Source organism: Dipodomys spectabilis, unplaced genomic scaffold (assembly GCF_019054845.1).
Source record: "Dipodomys spectabilis isolate Male_0828 unplaced genomic scaffold, ASM1905484v1 ptg000207l, whole genome shotgun sequence".
In the NCBI taxonomy this organism is placed as follows: domain Eukaryota; kingdom Metazoa; phylum Chordata; class Mammalia; order Rodentia; family Heteromyidae; genus Dipodomys; species Dipodomys spectabilis.
This window is the reverse complement of record NW_024870884.1, coordinates 9,970,936-9,983,647: the sequence shown is the minus strand read 5'-3', so window position 1 is coordinate 9,983,647 and position 12,712 is coordinate 9,970,936. Positions and strand designations below refer to the sequence as shown.

At 40.2% G+C, this 12,712-nt stretch overlaps 3 protein-coding genes across 11 annotated transcripts in view; 2 read left to right on the top strand and 1 right to left on the bottom strand.

The window, feature by feature from the left end:
- Rufy2 (RUN and FYVE domain containing 2) overlaps window positions 1–11,231 on the top strand; it is a 42,582-nt gene extending 31,351 nt beyond the window's left edge. For 2 of the 3 annotated variants that reach the window (XR_006150145.1, XR_006150144.1), the window contains one exon: window positions 1,648–1,768. The gene's annotated coding sequence lies outside the window, so the exon portion shown is untranslated. Of the gene's footprint in view, window positions 1–1,647; window positions 1,769–10,092 lie in introns of those variants that run through there. The other variant, XR_006150143.1, reaches the window with a different exon arrangement.
- Window positions 2,368–12,643, bottom strand: Hnrnph3 (heterogeneous nuclear ribonucleoprotein H3). 6 transcript variants are annotated; one of them, XM_042696417.1, is made up of 10 exons: window positions 12,480–12,643; window positions 7,553–7,687; window positions 6,926–7,064; window positions 6,230–6,414; window positions 5,709–5,795; window positions 5,415–5,530; window positions 4,117–4,252; window positions 3,785–3,880; window positions 3,603–3,695; window positions 2,368–3,496 (listed from the first exon to the last, which is right to left on the bottom strand). In XM_042696417.1, exons 2-10 carry the CDS (start codon window positions 7,662–7,664, stop codon window positions 3,420–3,422), a joined length of 1,041 nt encoding a protein of 346 aa, XP_042552351.1. In that variant the 5' UTR covers window positions 7,665–7,687; window positions 12,480–12,643; the 3' UTR covers window positions 2,368–3,419. The 6 variants fall into 6 exon arrangements, with proteins under 6 accessions (XP_042552351.1, XP_042552356.1, XP_042552352.1 ...); XM_042696422.1 differs by having other exon boundaries at window positions 6,275–6,414; XM_042696418.1 differs by having other exon boundaries at window positions 12,500–12,643.
- Pbld (phenazine biosynthesis like protein domain containing) overlaps window positions 11,775–12,712 on the top strand; it is a 34,227-nt gene continuing 33,289 nt past the window's right edge. The window contains exon 1 of one of the 2 annotated variants that reach the window (XM_042696414.1): window positions 11,775–11,979. The gene's annotated coding sequence lies outside the window, so the exon portion shown is untranslated. The remainder of the gene's footprint in view (window positions 11,980–12,712) is intronic. The other variant, XM_042696416.1, reaches the window with a different exon arrangement.

The following is a 12,712-nucleotide window of genomic DNA, read 5'->3' as shown; positions in this document are numbered from 1 at the left end:
ATTTCCTTTTGGTCTTGTCAGTTTCATATGCTGGTGGGATTATAAGGGACACTGATTTGGCTTAACATTTACCCTTTTAAACATAACTATCCTTTTACCTTAAGTTACTGGGACAGATCTTTTCAGATGCTTTTTTGGTTTTTAACACGGAATGGGGGATAGTATCCCAATTCAAAGTTGAAAACATAAATCCCTCAGGAAATGTGGTTTTATGCACAGGCTGCAGGGGAACAAAACCCAGTTTCTCTCCTTAAGCATTAAAAATGAGGGGAAAAAATCCGTTCCCTTGGAACAACATAGAAAAGAGTGATTCTGGGCTAGGAAGGTGGCTCAGCGGTAGAGTGCTTGCCTTGTATACACGAGGCCCTGGGTTTGATTCCTCAGCACCACATAAGCAGAAAAAGCCAGAAGTGGTGCTGTGGCTCAAGTGGTAGAGTGCTTAAGAGCTGAGGGACAGCACCCACGTCCTATTCTATTCCCATTGGAGTAATTTCTCAGAAATGTTGTCCTAGTCTACCATTGGTGTTGGGTAAATGAAAATGGAGGCTTCCAGCCCATTTCTTAGATTCAAGGAACACTATTTTGTTGTAGCATACTAAGAATTTCTATTGTTAACTTCTGTAGTCACACCACCATTTAGAATCCTTTGTGTATTAATTTTTAGCTATGCACTTTTGAGTCTTCCAAGAATAACAAACTTTACATTCCAAGGAGCATTATTACATCTACGATTAATCATAGATGCGTATAAGATGCTTTTCTAAATTGCCAAAGTAAAAACTAGTGTTTTACTTGAAGATCTACTGTCTCCAGAACCTATAAATTTCCAGTGAGCTTCTGAGGTCAATTTCAGTTAGATCTAACATAGATCTCAGATATCCTTTCTCTAATATGGACAGAAATGTGTCCTTAAGAAATAGAATTATATTCTTGAACTGTTTTTGTACTGATGGGATATAATAACATTTTTATGACTGCTGAAAATTAGTAAACATAAGTTTCAAATGTTTTTTATTATGTACTTCAGAATTTAAAATGTAATTTAAGAGCTGGGCATTAGTAGCTCACGCCTATAATCCCAGCTAACTCAGGAGGGTGAGATCTGAGATCACAATTTGAAGCCAGCCCAGGCAGGAAAGTCCGTGAGACTCTAATCTCCAATTAATCACACACACACACAAAAAACCACACACACAAAAAAAACCTGAAGTGGAGCTGTGGCTCAAGTGGTGGAGCATTAGCCTTGAGTAGAAAAGTTCAGGCTGAGTTCAAGCTCCAGGAATGGCACTTACACACACAAAGTTGCTTAAATTCCAAGGTTGATTTACAACAAATAAACCATGATTTTTAGTCATTTTTTGAAACTTTCTCACTAAATGATGTCATTACATCTTAGGTTCATTTTCTTTGAGGCAGCTGTTCTCAAAAAGTGTAACTTGGCTGTTTAGTTTTAGCTTACTTAAAAGCCATTTATAGACTAGGGATGCGGCTCAGTGGCATAGTGCTTGCCTAAGCATGTGTAAGGCCCTGGGTTTGATTCCCCAGACCATGAAAACAAAAACATAATATTTTTAGATTTTACTGCAAAACTTTCCTAATTATTGTGTAATTATGACCTGTGTACACTACTTTTGCTTTTCAAAACAGACTTCATGCCATTCCTTTACATAGACAATACCCATGATGATGTGATCACGGTGCCAAGGAATTGCTACTGTAATTCTAACCTGTAATGTTTTAAAAATAAAACGTGAGTTTTATAAAACAATTTGGAAAAACTAGCCTCCTTTAGGATATTTATTTCTAGCATTTGTATACTTTGACTGCTTTTAACAATTTGAGGGCAGTTCCTAGGGAAAATACCGGTGTTTGTGTTGAGTGGTAGAGCTCTAAATGCCTAGAACACAGAAGCCCTGATTTCAGTCTCCAATCAAAAGAAAATATAAAAAGAAAAAAAAATCACGAGTGCCAGTGGCTCATGACTAGAATCCTATTCAGGAGGCTGAGGTCTGAGGAAGCATCAGTTTGAAGCCAGCCCATACAGGAAAAAGTCCATGAGATTGTTATCTCCAATAAACTGCCCCTAAACTGAACGTGGAGCTGTGTGGCTCAAGTGGTAGAGTGCTAGCTTTGAGCTGAAAAGCGCAGGGACAATGCCCAAGCTCAGAGTTCAAGCTCCACGTTGGACAAAACAAAACACCAATGCCAAAGGACAACAGGCTCCTACACCAGCTGTCAATACTTCCTTTGTAACTCCAGAAATCACTCCTTTGGAATCACTTTGTCTATTCATCTTCAATTTAGATACCACTATAGTATTTTCTACCAATTCAGTAACCAACAAAAAACATTCTAGGACAGACAAGATACTATTGTCTCCCACATTGACATTTATTACATGAATAACATTTCTAGCAAAAACAAGTTACAAGTTGAATAAATGAATTCACATTGACAGGTTTCACTTTGACCCATTAGTCAATTTGGAAAATAAAAGCGCCATACTGACAAAAAGAGGTAAAAAGCACCTTTTCCTTGCTCTATATAGTATTTCAACTAAAACTCAAAGCTGATATTAGATGTAAAATCCATTTGAAGGATTATTTTAATTGACATGGATTTCTTTTACATTTTATAAAACACTTTATAGAGTCATGTGAGAAACTGAAAATACAGGTGTGAAGTACACTCTCTATAGTACATAGCCACATACTTGCATTGAATTCTTATGTCATCAAAAACCTTTAGCTACTCTAAGACATCTTAACTTACAAATCTTTTTAGAAACATTTTTGGTACTTCAGTCAAAAAGGGGATCTTACTCTAAAGTCTAAGGCTAAATTTGCAGCACACCTACCTATACTAAGAAATTCAGGTAGCTTTGTCTAATAAATGATATTCTAAAAATAATATAGTATTAGCTGAAATTATGCTCCTGAAGCCACCCAATTCATCTTTAAGGTTTATATTTACAGTGTTGTATAGGAGAAATTATAAGAAGTTTCACTAATTTTTAAAGCTCTATGCCAGATACTGCTTATTAAGCTTGCTGTTTACTCAGAAGTGAACCATTATCCTCTAACATTACACACTATACAACTTCTGATAGAGCTAACAGTAAAATACATTAACCCAAATCTTAAGAAGGCAGCACATCTTTTGGAGTAGCTATATATAAAAAGTATCAACATCAGTTGTTTGAATATAAAAATTTATTTTTAAGTCAAAGTATGCAACAAATAAAACCTACAGAAAACAGATTTTCCCATCACAATCTGTTTCTTTACCAAATAATATTTTGAAAACACATTCCTTCAGTCATTATAAAGTTCTTAAAATACAAAAGAAATTAAATCTGTAAGAAAGTCTAGTAGACCAGATGCTGTGTTGTTAAGACTTGTATGTTGGTGCATTTTTTTTCAGTACATCCCACGCCATCCACCTCCACTCATGCCACCTTGACCATAGTAACCTCCACTGCCTCCACCACCACGGCCTTAAAAAAAAAAACAAAAATCATTAAGATGCTAAAAGTAACATCTACCTTTAATTACAGGCATTATATTATGGGAACTAACATAAACCAAACTACACATACATACCATAACCGCCCAAGCCATCAGGAGTACCGTATCCTCCGCTGTAATTGTTCCCCATTCCCATTCTGCCAACAGATCCATATCCTCCCTGATTATCTTTACAAAAAATAATTGAGAATTGTCAGGTAGCTAACATTGCTTATTTAAAAAGCATTACATATCTATTCCATAAAAAAATTACATACCTATTCCATCTCTGCCATAGCCTCCCATTCCAGAACCTCCCATTCCAGAGCCACCTCCAGGAGTAGAATTCAAGAAGAGTTCAATGTATCTATGTTCTTAAAGGAAAAAGGTGGATAGAAAAAGGCACTGGATCAAATTTCTCAATAAAAACTTTAAAAAAAAAATCAATTATCTAGATTCAATGAGTTAAGAGTTCTAAGTGCTTTTATACTTGTGCCATAGCTACTTAAATGTAAAACATCTCTTACATCTATTTAAATCAATGAGAAATTCATTTTGTAATCTGGGTAACATCCAAGAAATAAGACAGCATGGCAAGGAAAACACTTACGCATGTTATTTTTATCCTTAGACATGGCAGCTACTGCATCTTCATGTGTCACAAACTCTACATCTGCTTCTCCTGTTGCTCTCCCATCAGCTCCAATATCAATATGAACTCGTATTGGGTTTAGTGGTGTGAAGAACTAAATAAAACAAAACACTTGTTATTCACCTTTTTATTTCAATTATTTAAAGTTACCAGTTTACCGTGATTCTTCTTCAGTTCATTGGAATAAACCCTGAACAAACCCTTCTGTTGCCCTATTTGCCTAGCAATAGTTAAAAAAGATCCTATGAACATAATTACCCACTTAAGAAAAATGGTGCTGAATGGTGCTGATGGCTCACTTGTAATCCTAGCTTCTTGAGAGGCAAAGATTGGGAGAATCACTGCTTGAGGTCGACTAGAACAACAACAAAAAAGAGCATATGTGACTCCATCTAGGCCTGGTGGCAATTATCTGCCACTCCAGCTATAGGAGTATTGCAGTCCAGGCCAATCCAGGGAAACAAGTGAGACCCTATCTCAAAATTAACCAGAACATGAAAGACTAGTGGCAAATGACTCAACTGATAGTGTCTGCCTAGCAAGCACAAAGACCGGACTTCAAACTTAATTCTTCCTCCTACCCACTAAAAACAAAAAAACAAACTCAGTTCCTCCTCCTACCCACTAAAAAAAAAAAAAAAAGGCAAACAGTTGGTGCCAGTGACTCATGCCTGTAATTCTAGCTACTCAGGAAACTGAGATCTGAGAATTGAGGTTCAAAGCCAGTCCAGGCAAGAAACTCCCTGAGACTCTTATCTCCAATTAACCACCAGAAAAAGGAATTGGCGCTGTGGCTCTAGTGGTAGAGTGCTAGCCTTGAGCTCAGAGATAGAGCCCAAGCCCAGAGTTTGAGCCCCAAGACTGACCAAAAAAAAAAAAAAAAAAAAAAGCAAACAACTCATTGCCTTTCAAATAAACTAGGTTGGGCTGGGAATGTGGCTTAGTTGTAAGAGTCCTTGCCTAGCATGAGTGAAGCCCTGGGTTCAATTCCTCAATATCACATAAACAAAAAAAGCTGGAAGTGGCACGGTGGCTCAAGTGGTAGAGTGCAAAAGAAGCTCAGGGACAGTGCCCAGGCCCTGAGTTCAAGCCCCAGGACTGGCAAGATAATAGAGAAAAAATAAAATAAGCTAGGTTATATTAACTTTAAAATGAAAAGATGTTTCTAAACTAGCCAGGCATGGTGGGGCACAGCCATAATTCAAGCAGAATTGTGAGGTACTGATATAAAATGACTTATTACTACAATTACTCACATTAGCAATGTCATTTTCAGTTGCACGGAAAGGCAACCCTCTCATATGTACAAAATGACCACCATGAAAACCTGAACTTGCATCACCAGCTCCACCATAGCCATGCCCTCCCATACCTAGGAAATAAAATTTTGCTAAGATTATAAACCATTATGGATACATGTAGGAAGTTATATGCAAGGTATAAAGTCCTATAAAGGAATGCACCAAAAGATGCCTGAGCTCAGTTATATAAGCCACTTATATTACCATTGAAACTTTAATAAAATTTACTTCAAAATGAAAATATTTTACCTCGTCCATCTCTCATTCTGTCATCAAAGCCTTCATTTCCATAGCCATAATTATTATAGCCACCATACTCATCAAAACCTCCATAGCCTATGTAATTGAAGGAGAAATACATGAACACCATTCCAAGAGGGTATTTTTACAATTTAGTTTACAAATCACATTGTGGTAAGGTTTATTTAGCCTTTTTCACCATTTCACATTTGCAAATCCCAAATTAGCACATACAAAGCAGCTAGCCCCTTGAGATTTAAAACTTTAAAAGGACAAATTCAGTCATGACATGTAAATTATATTCATCTTTACAGTACAAAAAGAAAAGTGCCAATTATCTTCACTTTTATATAAGTTTTCTAGGTGTCAATATGTGCATCAATCAAGTCCCACAGCTGGCCGTGGGAACTCATGAACAGGTTTTAAAACCTAGTAGGTACTGAAATTACTGCCATTTCTGTATTTCTTGACAAAGTGTCAGGAACATTAAGAAAATGACAACAGAACCTTTGTTCATTAGATACACATACCACCATCATATCCATCACCTCCTCGTCGCATTCTGTCATACATACTTCCACGCCCAGCTCCATAATAACCCCCTCTTCCTCCTATTGGTCTATCATATGGTCCTGGTCGCTGTCCCAGCAGTCTTCTTGGTGGATCATAAAATCCTTTAATTTCACTCCTGCTACTCCTGAAGATCTCAATATACCTATTTAAAAATGTTTTAAGGTACAGGTTTCAGCACAAATGCATTAGAATAAATTAGACATTGGGCAAAATGCATTTTTTTCTACATCTAGATATATAACCCAATTTAAATTGCCTAAATACACCATAAATCAACATTTTATACCTCCAAACTTAAATAATTAAATATTTAAGTTTTACATAGACAAATGAGTCATTTGAAAGCAATAAATTCAAATATACTTTTAGTTTGTTTCCGTTTATACATGATACATGTTTAAAGAAAATATGTGATTATAGAACAAGTATTTATTAACAGCCTACCAAGAAATGGAAACAATCTAATTTTTAATTTAAGCCAACTATTAGCATCATTCCCCCCCCAAATCTGTAGTTTCCATGTTAAATTTAGGTAATAATCAATTCTTTTAAACTACCCCAGAAAAATGTTATGGTTACCCCCCCATTTAAGCAAGTGACCCACAACCCCCAAAAATAAAAATTTAACACCATCCCAAACTCTCCATCCCCACCTGTGCCCTATTCTTTCCTTGTGTTTCCCCAGAGCATTTTCTGCTATCTCCTTTGAAGCAAACTGCACGAAGGCCTCCCCTGTGCTTCTCCCCTGGTAGTCCATCGTCAATGTTATCCCATTTGGCACGATTTCCAACCCTTTAACCCAAGGACAAATAACCCCATCAAGGGGAACAGTGTTAAAGGCTGAAACATTCCCATCTGAATCAAATATTTAAAACAAGTCTAAACAAAACAAAAAAAAAAAAGCTTAGTTTCCCATCACCCCATAATACATCCCATAATATTATTGGATTAAGTAAAAAATTTTGCCACCAGTTTTTTCAAATTACACTCTAAAGCCCACCTATATTACATGGACAAAGCTACAAATCAAATGCAACTATGCTCCAAATGCTAATTCATAGCTCATCTCATCACAATTATTCTCAACTAACTGCGCTGTACATTGTTTTACACATTCTATGCATTCTGTACTGAATATATTAAACTGGAGCACATTTCAGATTTTAAGATATAACCTAACAATCTAAAAGTTCCAAAATCAAATGAGTTGTACAAATTAAAAATTGGTCACATATAATAAAATTAAAATGCTACTGAACTTTGACTAATACTAGAGGTACCTTGAAAGAACTGAACTATTTCCTCTTTGCTGCAACCAAATGGCAGTCCGCGAAGTCGTACTGTCCCATCACTAGCGTCATTTGGACCATTATGTTTCATAACCCAATCCATCTCAATAACGTTTGATTTAAATGCTATAAAAAATAAACAAGCACATAAAGCAGTCAATCAAAATATACTCTTCTCAAGAAACACCTTTCAGAAGTATCACAACGGGAAAAATAAGTTTAAAGTGACTCCTATAACAATACCACAATATTCTACCAACTTTCGACTTGAGGTTACAAAAGCAAGCAGTAAAACCCAAGACTAAATATTACATTAGCTAAGATTTTTTAAGACTTGGATAACTGGCAATTTCAGATTCTTCAAACCATGACTGCCAACTCTAGCCCTTTCACCATCTTTTTAAGTTTTCACTTTTTACATTTTATTATTTATGTGAAAGGTTATGCAAATTCAAACTTCTACAGTTTAGAAGTTGTATGTAATACCACCACTCATATTGAGTCCATAAAAATGCACTGCGTACTTGTTTTGGGAAAAAATGGCATTATAAAAGCCTAAAATTTATTAGATACGTTACTGATTTTGAATCTTAAATATTCACTTTTTGGGGGGTGCCAGTCTTGGGGCTTGAACTCAGGGCCTGGGCGCTGTTCCTGAGCTCTTTTGCTCAAGGCTAGCGCTCTACCACTTGAGCCACTTCTACTTCTGGCCTTTTGCTGGTTAACTGCAGATAAGGAGTCTACGGATTTTCCTGACTAGGCTGGCTTCCAGTCTCAATCCTCAGATCTCAGCCTCTTGAGTAGCTAGGATTACAGGCAGAGCCACTGATGCATGGCTTTGATTCTTAAGTCCAATTTAAATACTCAAGAGCAGAGTTTTAAATGACCTGAGTTAAAATTAAGGTTAAAAAAAGATGCTCAAAATTGAATGCCACAAAGCATGATGGGACATGCCTTGGAATCCCAGCACTTTTAAGGCAGAGGCAGGACGATACAGAATTCAAGCCAGGCAGCTAAAAAACGCTTCAAACAGTATCTGTTTGTTTTTTTTTTGTTGTTGTTGTTGTTTTCAGTGGGACACAGGGCTTTGACTCTGGGCTTAGGTGCTGTCCCTGAGTTCTTCAGCTCAAGGTGAGCACTCTATAACTTGAGCCACAGTGGCACTTCAGGTTTTCTGGTGGTTAACTGGCAACGAGAGTCTCAACGGATATTCCTGCATGGGCTGGCTTTGAACTGTGTGCCTCAGATCTGTCTCCTAAGTAGCTAGGATTAAAGGTGCTCAGCTGTACCTGTATTTTTAAAGCTCACCTACTGTGAAATCACTACACACACATTATGTCTATTACTTTATCAAACAAACCTAGTTTTATTAAATACATTCACAAAATACAAAACAGCAACTGACCCTTCTTTGCCTCCAAAATGAACCCATCCACTCAAGTCTGTTCTCTTCTCCAGAAGCAACCATCTTTCCTTTTAAAATTCCAAACTTTTTTTCAATAGCCTAATGCAGAAGTCCTTCAGCTGCAGAAACTTACCACACCTTACATTTCACTATGCAGCTGTAGGAATTCTACTCACCTGAATATTTCAAATGTTCCCCTTACCACCACCACCTTCCTCTGTAATCAAAACAATTTATTCACTTGATTTCACTATGCTTAAAGATTATATTTTACATCAACAATAACTATTCACTCATGCTTAATTCCACATTATCTAATTATCAGTGCAACTGTTAGTAGAGCCTCAGAAGGGTCATGTTTTCTTTTCTAGAACTCATTATGCATTAAAATAAGCTAATGTAGAAACTCTCAAAAGTAACTAATAATCTCTACTCTTCAGCACGCACCTGTGTTCTGATGTACTAAAGATTTTAAAGAGCCTCACTGAACTGCCCCCTTCCAGTCCGTTTTTTTGTTATTCCTTTAAAATTTAAAAAAAAATTATCATTAAAGGTGATGTACAGAGGGGTTACCTAAGTCAGGTAAACAGTACATTGCTTTTTGGGCAATGTCACCTCTTTGCTCATCTCCCAGTTTTCCTCTTCCAGCCTCACCCACAAGATGTATACTTTAAACAGTGTCCAGTGAGTACCACTGCCGCATGTTCACCCATTCTCCCTCCATTTCTGTGCCTCCCCTTATACTCCCCACGCACTTGGTTACTTCTTAAGGTCCCAGGTCCAGCTCTAGTCAAAGAACCAAAAATGGGAAGAAAAAAAATTTTTTTTTTAAAGTTCTTAAGTACACAAGTAAATTAAATACAAATCCTTAAGATAAAGGAAATCCTGGGTTGAATCCCTACTCTGCCATTCACTGGCTACAACTTCTAAGCCTGTTCAGTTATAAAGTAAGCAGTAAGTACATACGTCTCAGATTGTTATTTAATGTGTTTGGTTTGCTTCAGGCTAAGCATTGAGGGTGGGGGGGGTGGATTGATGGGATTTAAAGAGCTCTATGAAATGAAGGAAATATACCACCAACAAAATATCTGAACCTTAAAGTACAAAAAAACTATTCTGTCTTCAGAGGAAGGACAAGCAAAACAAGTTTTCCAAAGTCAACAAAATGTTTCTACAGCTTGATACTAATCAAGTATCTCTGAAAAAGGAGGTCCCAAAACTCAGGGAACAAAAGTCAGAGATATTTTGAAGAGATCTACTACTTAAGTTTTTTTTTTCTTAAAAGAAAAATAGCAACAAACCCAAGAAGCCAGTTATTTCCTGTTAAGCATGATTTAACAAGAGGAAAGAGTGGAACGGATGTTATACCAAGCATTAATTTCTCATTAAACTCTTCACAAAGATCTTAATAGTGTGGTGTGTTGACATTTCTTTTTTGTTCTGAAGACAGGATCTTGCTGTACAGCCTAGACTAGCCTGAATTCCTCTGCCTCCACCTCAGGAGTGCTGGTATACTTCTTCTTCTTTTTTTTTTTTAATGAATGTTTTTTTTGGAATGAAGGCTGTTTTTCAAATTACAAGGTAGTGATAGTTTGAAAACTTGGAAAGTACTAAAACCCACTGAAATGTGTATTTTTACATGTAAATTGTATAACAAAACTGCTAAGGATCATCTGTTAACTAAAATATATGACTCTAACATGGAGATTTTAAGTAAAAAATACAAAAACCTGTTTACCAAGGGAGGACAAAAGATGGCAGACAAGGCAATCAGATAAATTTCCTCAATTATGATAGATGAAAAGATGAACAAGAGAGCAGGATAAGAAGTCAGCAGTCTGTCTAATCCAGTAAGGAAAGCTCAGTCCTGTCATATTGCTTGATGGCATTTCTAGGTTATCTGTCCTTTGGAAGGCCACTAAAAACCTGTTTTGTGGATTTTTTTTTAAACCAAAATTTGATAAACTTCCTTGGCAATCTTGACAAAGCACCATGAAACATTTAACAGGCAGCAACTTTAAGAAAAGTTTATTTTTCCTAAAGCTGCAAAGTAGGTAATCGACTTCTTATAAAGATTTAAGTGTTTCACTGGAAACATTCTCAGACTTTTACCTATCCCTTTTGTGTTGTCTCCAAGAAAGCTACCAACACGGTCCTGATTCTGAGGACCTATTCACCCCCTCCCCCCACGTGATTAGGCTTATACTTTTTTGCTTAATAGGCTTATCACCGGGTTCAAAATACAGTTCTAGCCTATACTAAAAACAAACAAAAAACTTAGCTACATGACGCTCACAGCCGTCATGCCAAGGGAAAAAAAAAAAAATCACTCCCCCAAACTGAACTCTTCGGAATTTACTATCAAAACCTACTACACTATATTCCTCTTGATATGTGCACGGTTTTTGTCATCACCGATTGTAAACTCCGAAAGACCAATTCTAATCCACGGTGCCAAACCACAAACTCCTCAACTACCCGCCCCGCCCCAAAGTTCACGAAGCGGTGGCGTACTTGCCGGGGCCCGTGCGGCCTACTCGGATGGATACCCAGCCCCAGCCCCAGGCCCACCAGAAGCCACCCTCGCTGCCGCTCGGAAACGGGCTGCCTTTTAAAAAAATGTTTCCACCGCGAGGTCAAACCAACCAACAAAAACACAGCACGCCCTTGCAGGGGAGTACGTACTCGTTTGCTCGAAGTTCCAAATCTGGAATCTAAGGGCCGGCTAAGCGTCCCGTACTCCTCCCGGAAGAGGCTTTTCCTGTTATCTAGCTGCCCCAGAGACCCGAGCTCTAGGCAGAGCGCGCCCCCTCCCCCGCCCGCCCCGCCGCGGCCGCGCCGGGCTTAAAAACCTTCGCCGCCGGGCGGCGGAGTTACAAAGGGCTCGGCTGCCTCCTTTGTCCTGGATTGGGGAGTCGAGAGCCTCCGTCGCCATTGGCTTTCCTCCCCCAGCTCCAGCCTCTCTCATCTCGGGAATCTGCGTCAGAAGTCACTCGCAGTCCTGCCAGCCCAGGTAGCCCTGCCGAGGGAAGGGGAGGCCGCGGGGGGGGGGGGAGGCCAGGCCCGTGCGAGCGGCCCCGAGTCCCCCCCGCCCGCCCCACTCCGTCCCCGCACCCGGCCGCCCGGCCTTGGCCCTGCACGCCTCACTCCCGCCCTCAGCCCGCCCCGGAGCGCCGGCCGCCCCCGCCCCGCCGCCGGCCTTCCGACGCTCGGGGGAGGGGAACGGGGACCACCAAGTACGGAGAGCCGGGAAGGGCGGGAAGGAGGTCGTCCGCGCCGCCGGGCCCAAAATGGCGGTGGCCGGGCCGGCAGGGAAAGCGGAGAAAATGTAGCCCCCCCCCCCGCACACTCCGGGTCCGGACGTCGTCCTCCCTCCTCCGAGGGGGAGGGCGCGCGGGGGGCGCGGCGCGCGCGGCCCGGCCCGGCCGCCTCCGAGCGGCCACCGCCGCACCCCGCTACCCTCCCGGCCGTCCTGCTCCCGACTCCGCGCCGGACACCGCCAGCCCAACCTACCCCCTCTTTACTTCAGATACCCTGTCGGGCGATAGAAACACCGACTCCGGGCTCGCGGGGTCCGACGAGGAGCCGGACAAACCCTCCGCCTCAGGGCAGCGCTCCGTACAACGGTTTTTCCAACCGTCTTCGGCGGCGGCAACCGCTGAGGAAGCTGCGCAGCCGACGGCGGGGGGGGGGGGGGGGGGGGGGGGGGGGGCGGGGCGAGAGCGCTGGAGCCGGGCCGCCCTGCT